The sequence below is a fragment of the Acyrthosiphon pisum genome, chromosome A2 (genome assembly GCF_005508785.2).
Source record: "Acyrthosiphon pisum isolate AL4f chromosome A2, pea_aphid_22Mar2018_4r6ur, whole genome shotgun sequence".
Lineage (NCBI taxonomy): Eukaryota > Metazoa > Arthropoda > Insecta > Hemiptera > Aphididae > Acyrthosiphon > Acyrthosiphon pisum.
The window spans coordinates 105782432-105803315 of NC_042495.1; the positions used below are offsets into that span (position 1 = coordinate 105782432).

The window sequence follows — 20884 nt, forward strand, 5'->3', positions numbered from 1 at the left end:
AAACACGCGTTTGCCGTCGCCCGTCAGCCTAGAAGTTGAAAACCGTATCTGGTTTTCTGCTGTACGTCACGGTTTGCGATTGCCGTTCAAAGCCGAATGCCCAGAACGATATCCACGTGGACAGGAGCGACAACAGAATGACTGCCAGGGACACGTTTACGTTGGGCACTTGGCCGTCGGTCCCGTCGTCGCACGACCGGTGGACATCACCATCGCCGCCGTCGTCGTTAGCCTCAGTCAGATCGCTCGTCGTATTCGCCGCCGTCACCTTCCGCTTAGGACGGCCGGCCGCGGTCACGTCGACGCCTGCCGCCTTGGCCGCGGCCCGGACGACGCGCGCCGCGCCGGCCAGCACGGGGTACCACCGGTTGCGGTCCGCCAACAGCGGTGCCACCACGTTGTCCAGCCAAAGGTGCATGTCCGCCCGGAACTGTTCGGGCGCTGGCGACGTGCAGCCAGCGGCCAGTCGGTAATACCGGACGAGCAGCGGGCGGTGGTCGTCGGCCGCCAGCCACGGCCTGTCCACGGAGAACAGCCGCTTGCCGACCACGAACGGGAACGCCAGCGACCCAGGGTTCTTGTTATCGTCGAATGCTGGTACCGGTACGGCGGTGATCAATTCCCTGCCCGACGGTACGACATTCGTCAAGAGGGCCGCACACGCGTTTTCCGTCTCCTCGAAAATGGGATCGTCCGCGTCGTCCTTTTTGACGGCGGCGGCGGCGACAGCCGTCCTCTGCTGTCCGGCGTCTACGGGCGTCATCCAACCACGTCCGTCGGTATCCAAAATGAACCTGTGCCAAATAAGCGCGTTTGTTGAAGCGACATATAATTACTGTCAAAACTGGACTAACGTGATAAAGATAACGACTTAAAACATTTTCTAAGCGTTGCAAACTAGTTGCCTCGCGAAATAAACGAATTGCCTATATCACCTTTATCGTAAATAAAAAGCTTAATACACACTGGTTGTCTTCGATATAGTTCATCACTATAATAGGTTACCTCCTATACGAGTTAATTCCCAAAAATGTTCACATTAAATAGTTTTAATATAATAGAAGTATACCTACTTAATATATACATATTCATACAAACAATAATATAATTAGGAAGTCGATAAAAAAAATACATTTGGTAGCATAATTAATATTATTAATATATAGGTATTTATATTGCTTACCTACGACAGTACGACCTACCTATATAAATATACTTATAAATTATTTGAACTGTTTATAGATATACCTTATGTATATAACATGTTATGCAATATGTATTACATGCCCGTTGGGAGGCATTCAGGCAGCTAGTACTAGATCATTTTCGTTTACTATACAATTTAGTGTAGATTCGTGGTCGGGAGGCAATGCGTATAAAAACTATAGACCTTTTTAAATTCGGAGGGCATCTAGTATGCGCCATTTTAAAGGAACGGTCGACACAAATTATACACATACCTACTACGTATCGAATAAATATTATCAATCACGAAATGTCTATAGGTACTTACTACCTACGCTAGATGGAATGGTAAAACACATTTTGAATTTATAATTTAAGCACGCCTCAGGTAGTAGGTACTATATAGCTATCTATATATCACTCACTTGATCTTCCGTTCCAACGCGAACAGCTCGTTGGTGACTGCATAGCTCTCGTGGCCGTTATAATATCCATCCTTTACGTGTGGCAGCATCACCCCTTGAAGATAAGCCCCAATCACATCACAGGCCGTAACCATGGCTATTTTTCTCGTCTTGTCGCTGGAGATCGTCTCAAATTTGTTAACAATTATCCGTACGTACTTTAGAAACGATTTTCCGCCGACCACTTTTTTTGGAATTAACTGGTCCATTAAAATACGACTGCGCAAGATTGCCACATCTTCTGTTGTCCACGTTTTGGATGCCACGTCGTCTATGGTGTACAGCGCTGTGCCGACGTTGAACGGTATCGCAGTGATGGGAAGGATGAGAGCGAGAAATGATATGATACCTAACATGTTTTATGTTTTGCAATGGGCGTTCAACAATAATATGGCGAAACGATGAATATTATATTAATATTATACTGTTAATTTCAGTAGTAAACGATAATAAATTGGCCTTTTGATTGTTGTTAGGGGGGTTGGATAATACATTATTTATATTTACGATTTAAGTTTTATAAGCCAGCACTTTTTTTCCGTGCACATAATATTTCACTACTCTTGATTATTTTAAGAAAAACTCTTTGTAATAATAGGCACGGCCTGCCCACCGGGATACCGGGAAGTTCCTGGTGGCCTGACCTGTAGCGTCTTGCCATTGACCTAAACGGTGGAAAACGATTGCGCGCAGTGCCGGAAAAACAAAGAATATGATTTTGACTCTTCTAAGAAACAGTGTACAATATATTATAATACAAAGGAATGTATACTAAAAATTGTAAAAACCTCTGCAGGCTTGCCAGTGGCGTATACAAGGGGGACGTGGAGGGTCAGATCCCTCCCCTACCATTGGCTTTGTAGTACTGATTTAAATTATATTATGTAAGAACGTTTTGTTCAAAAAAATATTTTTTAATTATTATTTAACTTTTAAACCGTGGTGGATCAATTTTACGTGTATAAAATTATGACGTGGGGGGGGATATTGTCTGCATACATCGTTTTTCATGAGCCAATAAATTGTCCTGGATCCTAAAAAATGTATCTAAGGGTTCCGGTACCAAGATTTAAGAAAGGTTTCGGTCCATATAACCGGTCTATTTCGGTGCGGTTCCAGTCCCTGCCACTTGATTCCAATCATGATTTTTTCCTTGTACTTTTTAGTTTTTTTGCTATGAAATCTTTACGTTGTCATAGATTTTCTTTACTATAATTTCTTTGTGTCATAAAAACGAAAAGTTGGAACGAAAAGAAGTGATACCATACTAATGTATACCTACTTTAATAGTCAAGATTTTTCAGTGTCCATGCAATTTACATAATTAATATGCATTTATTATTATTACCTATAGGTATAGGCACATTAATATCACGATATGATTTAATATTTTCTATTTAAAAGAGTAAATTAGAAGACACAATCTTATAATTAGAAATAATTTTAAGACTTATAAGAACATACACTTGTTGAGGTAAGCAAACTTTTTACAATACTTTAAACAAGTCGGAATATTATAATTTTTTCTTTACATTGGTGAAGTACCTAACTTTTACAATTACTGTGATTTTATAAACTGAAGAATATTGTTTCAAATTGAATGAGTAATTGAAATCTTATTATTATTTTTATTTTTAAAAACCATTAGCAAAATTAGGGGAGTTAAAAAGGGTCTTCAGCACCCCCAAGTTCTAATTTAGCATCCTGTGTTTTTTTAGGTCTAACTATCATTAATGTTGTAGTTGTCAATACTGACATTATTATTACAGTAAAATACCATCAATTTTAGGGTTTTAAAAATATAAAATAATATAGGACCCCACGTTTTATAGGTCTAGTTGCGCTAAGGCTCTACATAGAATGGGTATGCTATGCCACTATTTTGCGACTCATTTATCAATGATAAAATGATAAAATAAAGGGGGAGAAATTCAAATTCACATAACATTATTAGTTGCAAAATGGCGGCGTAGCATACCTGTATCTATAGTGCCCTAGTTGCGCCTATGTTAGAAACAGCAGTAATCTGACCCCTTCCTTGAATAGTATATACTTAAATGAATTTTCTAAGTAATTAAAATCATGTTCATTATTTAATTCAGGAAATATTTTAGTTAATAATTTATTGTTCTGAATTAATACTTATTAAGTTATAAGAAACACTGCATAGAGGTACTCCCAAACCAACAATTATTATATTATTAAATAAAAGATTCTTGGTAGTTTTTACATTTTTGCAAATATTTGTTCATCTATAATAATTATTATTATATAATTATAGAATATATTTTTTTTAAATTTCAACTTTTATTAAATGCAGAGAATTAAAATTAGAATAAACAAAACTATGAATGGTTATATAATTACTCAATTTTCTCAAAATTAAGTATTATTAATTAAAATCAATAAAGCTAAAACATTAGCACAACTAGCACTCGCTATCTTTAAATTAGCACTTATAGAAATGTTAGCTAAATGATTAATTATTTAATGTAATTTAGACATGACATGTTTCAAACTATACACCAAATTAACATAGACCAGGAGTTATGATGTTACATGATCGGTAATTACTAATCTCCCAGTTCTACAGACTTAGAATGATATTGTTTGTAATCTAAATTTCACAACCCTACATAATATCCTACTCGTGTACATCAAACATCCCCTGTAACAATGGTTTATTAATTGTACCAATGAGATGATGCTAATTTATAGTGTTTTAACATAGCATTGTATATATTTTAATTTTAGTGTAACATTTAGTGTATTACATTTTGTTTAAAATTATAACATTTTATTAAATTATTAGTTACAAGCAGGGATCGAAACCGTTTCAAATTTTAATGGTTACGGTTTTAGTTCTTGAGAACGGTTTTCTAAATTTTCTGGTTTTGGTTTAGGTTTTAAGATCGGTTTTTAAAACTTTTTGGTTTAGGTTTCGGTTTTAAAAAAGGTTTTTCAAATATTTTATCGGTTTAAAGAACGGTTTTAGAAAATTTTCGGTTTTTAAAAATGTCCATTTTATTTTCCTGTCTAATTACTGTAGACTTGATTTTTATTATCTATTAACTATTATAACAATAAAATAGATAAAACGAGACCCCTAGGACGACCCAAAACCCGATGGATTGACGTAGTTGCCAAAGATATAGAAATGATAGACCAGGACGCAACTTTTGAAACAGCATATCAGAAAGAGAGGTGGAGAGAGATTTTGATGGCAGCGATGGTCCTGAATGGACCGCTAAGCTGAAGAAGAAGAAGATTAACTATTATAAGGGCCGAATCTAAAGCCCTGAAATATGACTACTTTGTATGATTAGTGTACAATATACGATATAACAAATTTACGTTCAGCAGAACTAATTTTGTGTTATTAACTTGAATATTTTGTACCTAATTTAGGTGCCTCGTGCCTACTTTTGCATTCGACCGGTTAAACCGGTTTCGATCCCTGGTTACAAGTAAAAAAAAAATTCTTTACAGTTTTAAATATTAACATAACAAATTAAATATTTAAGATTACAAAAAATTTAAAATTTAAAAGTTACTATTTTTATTACATACATTATCACAGTAGTAGTATTGTCAAAGCAACAAATACTTAATTAGTCTTAGCTAAATCAGAATTTTCCAATGGACAGACATCAAGGATACAGAACAATTGACGACAAAGTGGACAGGTACATTTTGATGATAACCATATGGTTGTGTCGTTTTGAGGTTGCCTTGATTCATACCTAAAATCAATATTATTTTTAATTTTTACTATACAACAACATCATTTTTCTACAACAAGATTTTTTTTACCATTTAGCCATGCAATCAACACACCACATAGGTCTGCATTGACACGAAGTACAATTTACTATGTCATTGCTATCTTCACAACATTTGGTAAGTTTAATATCTGGAGGATTTACCAAGCAACCAGCACATACATCATCTTCTAACTAATAATAATATTACATTAATAAAATCTCTTATTAAATTTTAATATATTTTATCTAGCGCCAAATAGTAATAAACTACTAACATTTACAACTTAGTATTAGTTGAAATCAATTATGAGTAGATTTTTTTTATTTTTACCTACCTAAAATTTAAATCACTTAAAACTAAAATAGATTTATAAATAAAGCCTACAAACTTTTCTGCAGAATGGACAAGTAATTTGAATTTTTTAAGCTTTAAAAATATAAAATTTAATAGTATAATGTGATTATAGAAATATTGTAAATTGAAAACTGAAAAATGGACTAACAAAAACTGAATATTCTAACCCTGATAAAATGTTTTACATTTAGGTATATATTCATTTTTATATTTAACATTTTATTATGTGTTATATTTTTAGGAAAATATAAGTGATTAAAATCACATATTTAAAATATAATGCACAATAAAATTTGGTTATTCATGATTTAAATATTCAGGAAATGAATAGGTCAGTAATGAATTATAAGAACAAAATTTCATCAAGTAAAATGCATTGGTTGAAACATACTTCTGCTGAGCTATAACCATTATATACTGGATTTTGGGAAACTTGATCACGAAATACTTCGATGAATCGTTCAGTTCTTGAGCGCTGTAACTTGACATTATCTGCAATCTGTATAGGATGGCCAATATGTTCTTCTAGTGTCTTAAAGTCTTCAGACCTTATTCTGTTCAAAGAATTATCATAAGTGTACTAATGAATTTTAACGAAAAACATTAAAATTAATTAATCATTTAAATTACCTAACAATAAACCATTTAATTTGAGAACGAATTGGTATCACTTGAATGTTGATGAACTGTATACTACCTGGAGTGCCATCAGGTGTAGAATTATGGTTATCTGAACTGTACACTAAGAAAGAACTTTCTGATTTCTTGGAAACATAAACCATGTAAGGTTTTATTGATATTATCCAGTTTTCAGTAACAACTGTTCTATTTATTGTACCATAGGCCAACGTCAATTTTTGAAGACTTCAACACAAAACATAAACCACAAAAGTATATTAGTTAAAAAATATTAAATACATTTTAAGTAGGCACTTAAACGGGATATCTATATTCTATATATATAAAAATAAGTGTACATTTTGAATAAATTTTATAACTCAAGATCCACCGAACCGATTTCGATAAAAATTTCAGGGCATATTAAGATTGATATATAGATAGTTTATGTGAAGTTTATGCGTTGTGCAACAAGTGGTTCCGGAGTTATGGACACTTAAGTGCACACCTGGCAACATGGCCAAAAACAACAAGTTGTGGATTAAAATAATAATAGTGTATTGTATATTGCTTGTTATTGGTTACGAGCACCTTTGTTAATTTGAATTATTATTTGTTGCAATATATTATATATATCTTCTAACTATATAAATGTGAAATGAAAATCTTTGTACAGGGTCAACTCTGTAACTTCTTATCAGATCTTTTTGATTTTTTGTAAACGATTTTTAAAGATTAATTTTCAACACCATACGCCGAATATTAAATAACGAATTGAACAAAGTTTGAGTCATATAGAGCTGGTACATTTAATGGGCAACGAAGTGCACGGGTTCAGCTTGTTTATATACCTATATATGTTAATTTATATGGTATAGAATATAGTTAAGCATACCATTGATATTCGGTTGAAATGTTCTGAGCTACAAGTGTCCAGTCAACAGAATTGTATCGACTCAAAATAATTGATAATGGATGATTGGCCCAATTATTTGATTTCCATTTGAACACTACTGAAACGCTATACATGATGGGCAACAATGACAAAAGAATCAACTCATAAAAGTAGGCACTCACAAATGCTTTTTCGTTGTCATTGACTATCAGTGTGCCTAGTAAATAAACTGAAAAATATGCACACACTCAGATGAAAAATTATACACATATTTGTGATTATGTTTTTTATAATGTATTGGATATAATATAACTTAAGTGTTATACCAACCGAATGGCAGGCTCGAATGTACAATGATACTATATGATGTTCGCTTGATGTGATGCAATATGAAATTGTTGTATTCTTTGTCGATCACCATGTCAAACAGACTCTCGACGGTGAGACCATTGGATACAAACTCAGTAGTTCTGAGCACAAAACAAGCCGAAACGATCATGTAGAACAGAGTGTAGACCAACAAGGACGTGTATTCAAACATCTTGGCAATGGCTGACAAGGATGATTTACATTAAGAGACTTGTTTAATAATTAACGCAAAACACTGCATTGGAAATATTAGATCATAGGTAGACAGACTAGAACAACATTTATTATGATGCGGGATTTTGAACAATAAAACTATATCACTCACGACTCACGTCGAAAGTTGGAGGTTTGTAATGTAAATTTACTGTAATTTGTAAATACTAAAACTAAATGGTATATTCAGTAAATATTCCTGACACCACAACCACCATACGGATTTACGGCACAGATATACCCATTTTATCTATTTCCTATGGAATATGGATATACCCACCATACAAAAAGTTAAAAGATATCCCACGTCAACTCAAATAAAACACGAGATAACGTTGTGATTGTGATAAAAGTGTTTATCGCGCGATTATAAAGAACTTTATAATCGTGGTTTATCGATGGCATAGTGTAATACAATGCGCGAAAAAATTGGTACTGCGTAGGTACTGCGGACAATATAGTTTTAAATAATAAATCATAAATAAAAAATATAAATATAAAACAGGGTTGGGTAAGATCATTTAAAACGAATACCTCAACACCAGATACTCGATACATCATGATTACATTAAATTACACTATAAGCTATTATGGTAAAATATCTGTTCCAAAGTGATGAAATTATAAGTTTTAAAATCATGACTTGCAGGATTTCTGTATGCCTAGTTCATATTTTATGAATATTTATCAAAACTCAAAAAAACACTTTTCACAACTGTATGTTTGTGTATGTATAGTTTTCATACATTTAAAATTAAACGCAAGTATTATAACTAAATTAATAATAATTATTATGTTATGTTATGGGGATTGGTGGCGGTGATTTCCTGTCTTTGTCTAACACACGCGCAACATAAGAATTTAGACGTGTTTTTTGTCAAACGTACCAATTGATATAGTGAAGCGATAAAAATTCTGAAAACAGATTTGAATTTGTCTACTTGAGATCGGTCAGTCCACATATTTTATATTATCCCCGAAAATCCTAAAATATTGTATTATTGCAGAGTAATTAAAAAAATCCATATTTCATTTTTAGGAGAAGTGTAAATCAAAAAATCAAAAATGTAGACCGACCGATCTCAAGCAGACTTGACGACAATTTCAAATCTGTTTTGAGAATTGTTATCGCTTCCCTATATCAATCGGTACGATTGACAAAAAACGCGTCTAAATTCTAATGTTGCCCGTGTGTTAGACAAGGACAGGAAATCACCGCCACCAATCCCCTTGAGTTTTTAAAATGACCGCCAATGGCGCCAATATATTATGACGTGCGGGGTCGTGGGAGATTATAAAAGATGATCGGACGTTGTGACCTAGCAGCCTGCTGCAGCAGCTGCTGATGACTGTGATTCTTAAATGCCAAGAGGAAAATTCACGTTTTCCCGGACTGGCTGCACTGTAACTGAACTTGTGCCTCTGATGTCCGATCGGCGCGTGCGTGCACACTGCACATCGTCGGCCGTCGCGCAATACGCTGTCCCGTCGTCCCGTCGACTCGAACCGTCCCGAACGTCCTATACTGAAACGTAAATACGCCAAAAGTTGTGACTACCGTGTACGGTGTTTTTCGCGTTTTTCGTCCGAACAAATTCGAGTGATACCGCCGCAGTGGCGTCCGTCATGTTCTAGACTTCCCGACCGGAGTCCGGTTTCCGCCGTCGCTGGTTTTCGTCTCTTGTTGCGCAGTCTTTCCTCGTCGCGCCGAAATGGAGGCGGTCAAAGCGTTCACGTTCGAGGTAAGTCAGACGAATGCCCACCCGCACGTGTGGACATCTTGTCAACTCCCGGTTGCTGGGCAAAATGCTTGTTACGACCCCTAACTTCTACCATCTTTGAATGCCCGCTCGATCCTCCCCAACCTGAGAGTTGATATTTTTATCTCGTCCGCCGTCGGCAAAAACTGACTGATCAAAGCGACTTTGGCTCGGGCACCGTCTGCCCTGAGCCCTTGGTCCGTTGACAGACCGCGACGGTTGTTGATATTTATAAACGCTGACGATGAGATTGTTGTTAGTTTGTTACCATCGTAATTATTGCTGTGCATACTATCTTAATGGTGTGTCTTGGATGGGATTAGAGTGGTTTCGAAACTTAAGTAGTGTCATGGTTTATAGAAAAATACCTATTATATAAACAAGTTTTTTTAATGTTTTTCAGCTTTATTCCATCATGGAAATGAAGCCGCCAATATCAAAAGCAAAAATGACTGCAATTACTCGAAATGCAATCAAAGCCATCAAGTTGTATAAACATGTTGTTCAATGTGTAGAAAAATTTATACAAAAGGTAAATTGAAATTATACACTCAATAATTTCATTAAATAAACTATATATTATATTTTTATAGTGCAAGCCTGAGTATAAGATACCAGGTTTATATGTTATTGATTCAATTGTAAGGCAATCAAGACATCAATTTGGAAATGACAAAGATGTATTCGCTCCTAGATTTGCACGTAATCTCAAACAGACTTTTACACATTTATTTGCGTGTGCAGAAGAAGATAAAGTACGTTACAAAATATAGAACAAATTTATTTTAGCTACGCAGCACATTTTTGGATTTTTTTCTCGAAATTTACGTATTCCAACGAGTTAAGAACGATGGTGAAAAAAAAAATTGTGGAAACCATTATTTTGGAAGTTCCAGCCATCCAAAGTTTGAGATTTTACGTTTATGCGCATCCGCCCAACGCTACTCAACTGCCTGCGCTGCGCCATTACAAATTTTTTTTTACGTTTTTCAACAAATAAATCAAAAATATGCCTCGATTTGTTGTGTAAAACCACCTTGGGCAGGCCTCGGAATTAGACAGAGTTGTTAAAACACACATAATGTGCTAGCGTTGCCACTGGCTCGTTGCGCTGCGCTCGGACGAAAAAATCGAAAATATCCTCCAATTTGCTGTGTAAAACCACAGTGGGTATGCCTCGGAATTAAACAAAGTTGTTATAAGCAGTCTGTTAAAGTCACATAAGTATATTATTATAGTTAAAGCTCATGGTCCTCCGCGCGACATTAAGTAGTGTTGCGCACATGCATATTAAATCTGAAATCGCAAACTTTGGATGGCTGTAACTTCCAAAATAATGGTTTCCGCAAATTTTATTTTTACACCACTGTTTAAACTCGTTGAAAGATGTATATTTCTAAAAAAAAAATTCCAAAAATGTGCTGGTAGCTAAAGTGAATTTATGCCCAAAATATATAACTATAACACAATATTAAACAAGTCTATTGTATATGTTTATAGAGTAAAGTTATTCGAGTACTAAATTTGTGGCAAAAGAATGCTGTTTTTACTACTGATATCATTCAACCTATTTTTGATTTGGCTGCCAATCCTGATTACGCAGAACACTCTCAAACCAATCCATTATCATCGATGGACAATAGTCCAAAACTAAGTAATTTTATTATTAAATATTCGTATTTGTGTTACAGAGGACACAAATTATATTAGTTTGTAGTAGATCTAATTATATGGATTACCATACATAATGTTATAATATATACATACTTTTTTAAATTATAAATTCAACAAAACAGTATTTTTGGTAATCATATACATTTTAATATTAATCATTTATTCAGAAAGTTATGAAATATTTCTTTTTTTTATAAGGTTATTTTTGTTTGACTTAGTATTTTATTATTCAACAGGTGTTAAGACAGATCTTTTTAAAAGTCAAGAAAATACTCCAGTTAAAGATGATAATTCTAAACATTATGACTCTTTACAGGTAAATAGATAAGATTAATTTAAAAAATCAATTTTTTTTTTTTTAGTTATTATTAATTTGTTTCTAAAATTGCAGTCGCAGAGCTTAGATTCTGAAAGTAAAATAATAGATCCAGCAATACTTGAACATATACAAGCAATTCAATCATTGTTGAAAAAACAACCCGGTCATATTCAACAGTCATCCACATCTCCTCAAGTAAAAAAATCTGATGCAGTAAGACATAAGTGCAATAAAATATAATTATTAGCAAATAAAATTAAAGTTTAATTCCAAATTAATATTTAAGGTGAAATTGTTTGATAAAAAAATTCTTGATTATGATTATGGTGACGATGAAGATGAAATGCTTAATCAATCTCCAGTATTCCAACAACAGCAACATCAAAGTGCTGCCATTGAGGGAATTGACAGGTTTGTTCTTACAATATATATATTTTTTTTTGCTTAACGATAAGCACACAGAAAATGATGCTATCATATTTTAAAGCATATCTTTTATGACAACTTAATTTTTTAAGTTTTACTTTAAAATAATATGCAAAGCTTATTAGTTGTTGGTTCTTCAGGTATTACAAAAAAAAAAAAATCAATTAAAATGTTGTTGTTTACTTTCAAATATATTCATTATTAGGTATGTTGTAAAATTGAATTACTTATATAATAGTTTTAACATAACTGTATTAAATCAAAATGTATAGACAATTGTACAATCTTGCAAAAAATATTGTTGTTAAAAAAAAAAAAAAAAACATAGGTATATAGGAACTAAGTTATTTCAGAAATTGAAATCTACTCTTGCAAGAAAAGTAGTGTGAGCTTCAAAGGTTTGTATTACATTTTATTTTCTTAGAAATACATTGCTTTGTTTATTTTGAAGGTACTATTGTATGTCTTATGTGTATAAGATATTATATAATCTAAAATAAAATAATACCACTATTTGTGGATACTGGGTGTGGTAAAATAGGCGTTATTGAATTAAATATTATGTATGTAATATGGAGTGTATTTATGGTGAATTTGCTGCTTTTAATTGATTACAAATAATGTGTATATTAAGTATTAACCATTAAAACATTTAGAAATCTGAAACAATAAGCATCAGTTTTAAATTGTTTTGGGCATATTGTTATTTATATCTCAATAATAATTCTTCAGATTTGCGTATAATATTTTAATAAACAACTGTATACACTTATAATCAAAAAATTGTCCTAATAGTTATTTTTTTAATCATAAAAGTATCATACTCTAAATAATGTTAACAGCCATTCACTTTATATTTTTAAAATAAGTTTTACAGAAAATTTCAATAGGGACTTAATATTAATATTATTTATTAATTTTTATGCGCATACTTCGTGTTTGGATTGCATGATTTTTTTTAATTAATTGGTAGAAAACTACCATAAATGGTAGTTTATACATCAAAATTACTCAATAAAAATTATTGGTGTTTTTATAGATTGTTATAAATTGATACCAATTATATTATTCTGCAAACTTATTTTTAGTAAAAAATATTTTTTTGATCCTCTTAATGTATAAGTATATAACTAATTGCATTTATTTAATAGTATAGATATTTTCAGGAAATACAGGGTTGGAGAGGGATTACTATTTGTAAATAGTTTTATATGTCAATTCATCACTCAAAATTTTTACTTTTATATATTATACATATACAAATTTTAAATTTGATTAAAAATTAAATATTTATCAAACCAAACAGTTTTAATCAGGGAGTTGGTAGTAATTATCATTCATTGCATTTTTCGATTTTGAACAAGATACAAGTTTTTAGAGATATTTTCTATTATTTTGTATTTTTTAAATTCAGCCTATTGAATAACCCAGAAGTTCTGCGCACATTGCGCAATGTCGAAGGGTTAATGTCTACACAGTCTAAACAGCTAGCAGAGTTGGACAAGATAAAAGAAATGAGAAAAGAAGCGGAGTTCGACAAGCATCTTGCTCAGACTGTTCAGGTAAGATTACCAAAAATAGTACATGTGTAGCTTTAGCATAGTATTATTAAGCTATTCTTTGAAAATTTCAAAGAATCAAATTATCGGTCCAAACACGAGTCCCTGTGCCTACTTTTGTTTAGTTGTTCCTCCAAATAAAAATTTCAGCGGTAACGAGCCATCGAAAGGTAGGTTTATTTATTGAACGAGTGATCCAGTTTCCGAGCAATCAATTCCAGCTCGGTAAGTACTTAGATTTAAGTTAAGATTATAATAGTGAATAATTTTGCTAACTATTTATTTAATAATTCATAATCTTCAAACATTTTATATAGTTTATTTACCTTCATTTTTATTTCAGAATTTACCATTTGCTTCTGAATGTGAATTAAAACCAGCTCCTTTAATCCCTCAAGCAGCAGGTGGAATGTTGTCAAACCCATATAATATAAACCAATTGTTTAATTCACAAATATACCAACAACAACAGCCTTTGATGACATCAGAACTTCACCATAAACCTTTAACCCAGATAATGTATATTTTAATTCATATTGGCTATAATTTTTAAACTTCTTAAAATAAATAATTTCTTTATATTTTGTATAGTAGTTATGATGATCCAAACCAGTCAAAACCCGAAGTAATAGATCTAGATCATATTGCATCACCCCCTCAAAATAAACGAGATGCAAGACGAGATGGTTATTCATCAGGTCCAACTCGAAAACGATCGCCAAGAAAGAGTAGTCGTGAACGTCAACGGGAACGAGAAAAGGAACGTGAAAAAGACAGAGAAAGAAGAAAAAAATATCTACCTCCATTTAAAAAAAATCATTTAGCTGGTAATAAAATGTTTAGAATTTGTTTATAATGTTGTTTAATTTGTATAATATTTACAGTTGTAAGCACTACTCTTTGGGTGGGCCATTTGTCAAAACTCATACACCAAGATGACTTATATGGATTATTTCAACCAATTGGTGATATAGTTTCATTAAATTTAATATCGCCTAGAGGGTGTGCTTTTTTGTGCATGAACAGAAGGCAAGATGCTGCTCGTATAATGAGTAAATATCAAGGGGAAAGATTACAAGGAAAACCTATGACGGTATTTATCAATAATATAATCTTTTTATAAATATGATTTATAATATTTACATTTGATGTGTTGTCACCATCTAAGAAATGTTAAGGATAATTTTTTTTAGGGTTTAGAGGTATAAGATCAAAAATATAGGGAAGTTTTACGTAGACATGACAACAAATTCAAATCAGTTTTTAGAATTCTTATCGTAATATTGCTTTACTAGGTTAATCGGTACATTGGAAAGAAAACACGTCTAAATTCCTATGTTTCACGTGCGTTAGACAAATACAGAAAATCACCGCTTCTAATTCTCTTCACAGTAATTTATTATCTGTACAGTTAAAAATTAAATATGTGTGATTTAAGTTATAGTAAATAATAAATAATATATTTTTTTTCAACTCTATCATTGATATTATTTTCATTTTTGATTATTATTGAATGTAATTAAGGAGATCTTTTATTTTACCCTTTGTCATGTGTTTTTGATAAATATATAATCCAAAATGTGTTTAATTGTTCCCATTATCAACAGTATGTTTATGAATTTTGCAAATTTTTACCCCATGTGCATATTCTAAAGTCATTAGATGTCTAAACATAATTATTTGAGAATTCCAGAAAAATATAAAATCATTTTTTTGTGTGGTTAATTTTTAGACCACACGCTCAAAATACTAATATACAAGATACCATATTATGTACTACAAATTGTTAAAAAATAAATCGAACATTTTAATATAATTAATATTTTAACTTGATTAAGATTGCTTGGGCTCCGGGTCAAGCAATGAAAGATAAAGAATGGAAAGATTATTGGGAAATTGAAGACGGAGTTTCATACATACCTTGGGAGAAATTAAACAAGGAAATAGACTACGATGAGTTGGAAGTTGGAGGAATGTTAGATGAAGATACTATGCCTGAATGGCTAAAAAGTAAGCTCTTTTATGAATACTTAAAAACTTCTTTTTGGGTACTTCTAAGAACATTAATATTTTACTTGATTTTTACTGGGCAGTTATTGTAGTAATGCATGTTTGAAATAGCGTATATAACCACAGTTTTAATTTAACTCGATAGAGACATTAAAATAGGGTTGTTTTTCTAAACATAATTTCAGCTCATTTAAAGACTTTGCGAACATCAAAGAAAAATGAGAAAAAAGAAGAAGAAAAATTAACTGAAGGAAGTCAGCAGCCTTTAAATACATCAAACTTTTTTGATCCACAAGGTGTTCAATCTCCTAATGTTCAAAATATGCAAATGTCCCCTGCTCAAAACAGCCAGCCAAATCAGATGAATTTCAATATGCCACAAACAATGAGCATGCCTAATCCGTTTGGAATTAATCCTAGTATGTATAATTTGTAAACTTAAGTATATTTTTTTAATCCTTTGACTAATGAACATTGAATTAAAATATGACTACCAACTTGTACTGCATTAAATTTACTTTATGGTATTACTTTTTTTCATTGGAAGTTTCCATTCTATATGCTTTAAATTAGAAGTAAACATATACACCAAGCAGAATATTACAGTGGTGTTTGGTGCTAATGTGTATAATATGGAACATCAGTATTCTAAGAATTAAAATTTTTGTTTTATTTACTTTTTAGGATTGATGAATCCAATGATGAATCCTATGATGCCTGGCACAATGGCTCCAATGGGGATGGGTCACCCTTCTATGATGATGATGAATAGAATGCCGTCACCATTTGGACCTCCACGTGAGTTACTGTTAAACAGAAGTATTTATTAAAACAATTTTTAAACCTCTGTATTTTAGCAAATATGGCCATGATGGGAAACCCTCAACAAATGCCAATGTCTAATGATGCACAAAAACCACTTGGCGTACCTCCAGATATGATGATGCCTTTTCCTTTTGGTATGAATCTACCATCTCAAAGTAAATAAATAAATATTTATTTATTATAATTATTATTGTAAATAATTGAATATATTCAAATTAAATATTATATAAATTAATGTCTAAACACTTTAGGTATCCTTAATGATTTCAATTTTTAAATGTATATATATTTATTTCAGCTGCAGCTATTTCTTCTGCTCCGACAATGATGGGGATTAATCCACCTACTGTTACATCTGGAACTAGTTCCGCTCCTACCCTTACACATAATACAAATCAAAAAGATAACCTAAACACTACAAATCCTCCAAATCAGCTAGACCCATCAACCCTTATGCAATTTAATTTACCTCCTCCTCCAACACTCCCAAATTTGAATGATTTTTCACGAATTGCAAGTAATACAAATATGGGAAATGATAAATATGATCCTAATGCATTAGGCAATTCTGATCAAGAAGAATCTAAAGATTCTGATAGAAATAATGAACGAGGTGACAGAATTCATGGTCTAGATCACAGGAATCGTAATTATGACAATAGAGAAAGAATTGATAGATTTACAGATAGAGATATCAAAAATGATCGTGGGCGAAGAGATGATTTATCTCAAAGACAAGATCCTAGAAATCGTATTAAAGGGCCTGAACAAAGGGAAAGAAAATCATCACGCTGGGGTGATAAAGTTAATGAAGAAGTTGACAATCAAAATAACATTGATAGGTTGTCAGTAAAAGAAGGATTAGGAATAGCTCAAGCTCCAAATATACCACAGATAGATAATGTAAAAGATATTTTGATGCAAAATAATTCTTTGCATCAAATCCTTGAACATGTAATTCAAGATAACATGGGTAATCCTCCATTCCAACCTGGCATGTTTGGGCCTAACAATGGACCACTTCCCAATCAAATGTTCAACATGCCCCCTCAAAATTTTCCACCAGGATTAGGACAAGGTAAATAAATAAATAATATAAACAATAGTTAATAGTATATTTTGAATATATGCATTACATTATTTGTTTAAACTAATTTTAGATGGTCCAAGACCACCTCTTATGGACAATGGTAATATGAGAGGACGTGGAGGATGGAATCGTGGAGCCCGTGGAGGATTTAGAGGACGTGGAGGATATAACCCACCAAACTGGGATAATAACAATGGTCCACCCAATTGGGATACCAATAATGGACCTAATTGGGATAATAATGGACCGCCTCCTGTTTGGCAGAATCAAAGTATGAACAGAGGAGGTATGATGGGAAGAGGTAATTTAAGACCGCCATTAATGCAGAATGTAATGGGCCGTGGCAGAGGTACCAAAAACTGAAATAAATATTGCATAGTTTGTTTAATACGGTTAACTTATGTTTTAGATAATTGGATGGACAATAATCTACCTGCTAATAGAGGTAGTCGTGATTCAGATAACTGGGTCGGTCGGGGAAGTGGACGTGATTCAGATAAATGGGGAAGTCGAGGAGGTAGTCGGGATTCAGATGGATGGGGTGGTCGTGGTAGACTTTCTCCATGGAGAGGTAATGGTAATCGACGACGAAATGAAGATTGGGAAGGACCCAATCAACAAAAACGCTGGAGACGTGATGATAATCCTGAATGGGATGAACAACAGAAACCATGGAAACGTGGAACAATGAATGAAGAAGAAGAGTGGCAAAACAATAAACAAGGATCACAGTGGGCTGCTGGCAAGAAAGATGAAAATAACTATACAAAGATAAAAAATCGTGACAGCAATGATGAACGTTCTAGAAAACCAAGCAAATGGGGTGATAAAGATACGGATGATAATACTAAAGATGATCGTTGGAACAGAAAATCTGCAGAGCACATTTCATCCAGAGATGAATCCAACACAGAAGAAGGTCCACATCAAACAAGCGCTCCAATGGATTTAGACAACTATGAAGGTGAAGCTGTTGATAATATTGAGCAACATAATGAAGTCCAAGAACAAGAAACGTTAAGCTCAAACATGACATTTAATAAACAGCAAGACGAGGAACATCAAAATGAGATTCAGGAACATCATGACTCTGGTGTTTATAATGCTGATTCAAATAATGAAGACAAGAAAAATGTCGAACAAAATAATGATGAGCAACATAATAATAAAGATCAACAATTTGAGGATTATCAAAATGACTTCACCAATAATGCACAAGAATTTTCCCATGACGATATTAAAGAAACACAGCAGAATTTACAAAAACTACCCATGGAGAACTTTGAACAGCAACACTTGGAAGAAAAACAGAACGATGAGTATAACCCTCGAGAAGAATATCAAAATGATTCTAAGAACAATTTTAATTCCCAACAAGAAAGTGAAATTAGCCAAAACAATGAAGAATTTGAACAAAATGTACAATTTAAATCTGATAATAGTAATACGAAATATGAAAACGACCAACCTAATATCCACCAATCTTTTAATGAAGAGTCTTCTTACAATTCAATTAATGAGGAGCATGGTTCAATCAACACTTTTGTGTCTCAAGTAGATGAGTCTAATCATGACATGAATATGGAAGAAAAATCTCGCGAACCTCATGATGATTTTTATTTTGGTGCAGATTGTGAGTCATCCATTAATATGGAACAACAGAATAATGAGATTCTTCCAATTGAAGAAACAAGAAATGTTCCTCCAGATAATAATGAAATAAACGATGTCAATACAGCAGAATAAAATCAAAGTTATAGCACTTTACACCTTTTCAACATTTCGTCATATATATTCCAAAGTTTTTTATGAGTTTATTATTGTAACAATGTATATTCCATTTCAATTTTGAGTGGTCAATGTTGAATGATAATATAAATTATTTATCATTTTTCATTATCCACTTTTGACTTAATAATTATTTTTATGAAACATTTTTTACTTATCATTGTGTAAGTATCAATGATTAACTGGTACAATATTATGAAGTGTTAAGTATAAATTTGATGTTGGGAAGTGACTACACAGATATTGTTAAATGTTTTACCTTTTTAATTCCCAATTAGTTTATTGTAAAATGATTAAATTATGTTTGAAACTATATTTTCTGTATAGTTAGTTCAACAAGTAATATTGTGAACGAATATTTCTTATTGTATGTACTATTGTAATAATGATATTACAATAAAATTTTATTATTGAGATGTATAAATAGTCTTCATTAAGATTATAGGATTTTTCTAGAAAATTGAAAATTGTCTGTAAAAATTCTTAAACAACTGTACATATTATAAAAAAACAAATTTTACTTAAATTGGGGGCTTTCTGTTATTTATATATAATATAATATATTGCTATATTGATAATTTTATTTGATATTATAACAGTCTAAAAATATATATATTATTTAATTATTTCAATTATTTGTGTTATTTACTTAAATCAGGGATGGGCAACTGGCGGCCCGCGTACCTTTTTTATCTGGCCCGCGCTACATTTTCAAATTACTTCATATAATCTTAGCGCTTATCTGTAATTTATTTTACTTTATTACATTTTTCGATAAAATGTCGATATAAATTCTTATCTAGTTGCTTTATTTCATTTTATTGGTTTAGTTATATCCGTACTGCCGTAGTATCACACCGCCGCGCCGTTAGTACTATTCTATTGAAAAACCTCATCCTCAAGTATCACATTAAATAATAATTGTAAATATAAGTAAATAAAGATAAAAAAAGGTGGGCAAGTGGATGTCGCTCTGCTGTACAGTAGGTTACAAATGTGTCACTGTATAATGGATGGTATTAATTTTGAATTCAATGATATAATATCATTGTATAAGAAAAACGATTCTGAGCGGAGACGGTATGTCTGTTTAGGTATAAGACATATTAATACGTATCTATGGTATTAAAAAAAAATTGACCTATAATAGGTAGGTGCCTATAACAAATTCCAAATTGATCATATCACAATATCCATTACTCATTAGGTACCTACTTATAACGCGTTATCCATCAACAACAAACCGTGATACTATCATAAATATATAATAGTATACTTTAAAAGTTTCAACTACCCACGAATAATATTATACAATCACAACAAAATAACTAATAAATAGTTATTCTAGGTTTTAGATTCTGAGTGAAACGATGAATGTATTGATTTTACAATGATGTGTGTTTTTTTTTATTTTTTTTTGTGTCTGTCATCACCTTTTAGGACAGTAAAAGTTCTTGGATTTTCTTCAACAGTACTTCAACAGTAGTTTTTCTGATAGGAAAGTGAATCTAGTTGGTACTTTGGGGGGTCAAAAGTAAAATGTTTCCAATAGTTTTCAAAAGCGCCGTGA

General features: G+C 32.3%; 3 protein-coding genes across 5 annotated transcripts; 1 reads left to right on the top strand and 2 right to left on the bottom strand.

Annotated features, from left to right (window-relative positions):
• Positions 1-8: 8 nt before the first annotated feature.
• On the bottom strand, positions 9-3917 carry LOC100568831. Its single transcript, XM_003244088.4, has 2 exons — positions 1611-3917; positions 9-794 (listed from the first exon to the last, which is right to left on the bottom strand). The coding sequence occupies exons 1-2, from the start codon at positions 2003-2005 to the stop codon at positions 29-31; spliced, it is 1161 nt and encodes a 386-aa protein (XP_003244136.1). The 5' UTR covers positions 2006-3917; the 3' UTR covers positions 9-28.
• Positions 3918-5184: 1267 nt separating this feature from the next.
• On the bottom strand, positions 5185-8162 carry LOC100163363 (E3 ubiquitin-protein ligase TM129). The gene is made up of 6 exons (XM_001951441.5): positions 7612-8162; positions 7282-7510; positions 6399-6632; positions 6160-6322; positions 5463-5605; positions 5185-5392 (listed from the first exon to the last, which is right to left on the bottom strand). Exons 1-6 carry the CDS (start codon positions 7820-7822, stop codon positions 5257-5259), a joined length of 1116 nt encoding a protein of 371 aa, XP_001951476.1. The 5' UTR covers positions 7823-8162; the 3' UTR covers positions 5185-5256.
• Positions 8163-9284: 1122 nt separating this feature from the next.
• Positions 9285-19946, top strand: LOC100161323 (splicing factor, arginine/serine-rich 15). Of its 3 annotated transcripts, none has more exons than XM_001951065.3 (18): positions 9285-9605; positions 10027-10155; positions 10217-10378; positions 11124-11277; positions 11534-11613; positions 11689-11829; positions 11903-12027; positions 13457-13604; positions 13945-14120; positions 14193-14428; positions 14486-14694; positions 15440-15611; positions 15797-16030; positions 16296-16409; positions 16469-16591; positions 16735-17514; positions 17597-17875; positions 17936-19946. In XM_001951065.3, exons 1-18 carry the CDS (start codon positions 9576-9578, stop codon positions 19270-19272), a joined length of 4629 nt encoding a protein of 1542 aa, XP_001951100.1. In that variant the 5' UTR covers positions 9285-9575; the 3' UTR covers positions 19273-19946. The 3 variants fall into 3 exon arrangements, with proteins under 3 accessions (XP_001951100.1, XP_008182492.1, XP_008182491.1); XM_008184270.1 differs by having other exon boundaries at positions 16469-16570; XM_008184269.1 differs by having other exon boundaries at positions 14196-14428.
• Positions 19947-20884: the final 938 nt, after the last annotated feature.

Excerpts from the sequence above, each read along its gene's own strand:
- LOC100568831 (XM_003244088.4), bottom strand. The coding sequence starts at position 2,005 with ATGTTAGGTATCATATCATTTCTCGCTCTCATCCTTCCCATCACTGCG. Across the intron at positions 795-1,610 it reads GCGTTGGAACGGAAGATCAA|GTTCATTTTGGATACCGACG; the intron begins GTGAGTGATATA and ends TATTTGGCACAG.
- LOC100163363 (XM_001951441.5), bottom strand. The coding sequence starts at position 7,822 with ATGTTTGAATACACGTCCTTGTTGGTCTACACTCTGTTCTACATGATC. Across the intron at positions 7,511-7,611 it reads ACATTCGAGCCTGCCATTCG|TTTATTTACTAGGCACACTG; the intron begins GTTGGTATAACA and ends CATATTTTTCAG. Across the intron at positions 6,323-6,398 it reads ATTAAATGGTTTATTGTTAG|AATAAGGTCTGAAGACTTTA; the intron begins GTAATTTAAATG and ends TTCTTTGAACAG.
- LOC100161323 (XM_001951065.3), top strand. The coding sequence starts at position 9,576 with ATGGAGGCGGTCAAAGCGTTCACGTTCGAG. Across the intron at positions 10,156-10,216 it reads TAGAAAAATTTATACAAAAG|TGCAAGCCTGAGTATAAGAT; the intron begins GTAAATTGAAAT and ends ATATTTTTATAG. Across the intron at positions 17,515-17,596 it reads TCCACCAGGATTAGGACAAG|ATGGTCCAAGACCACCTCTT; the intron begins GTAAATAAATAA and ends AACTAATTTTAG.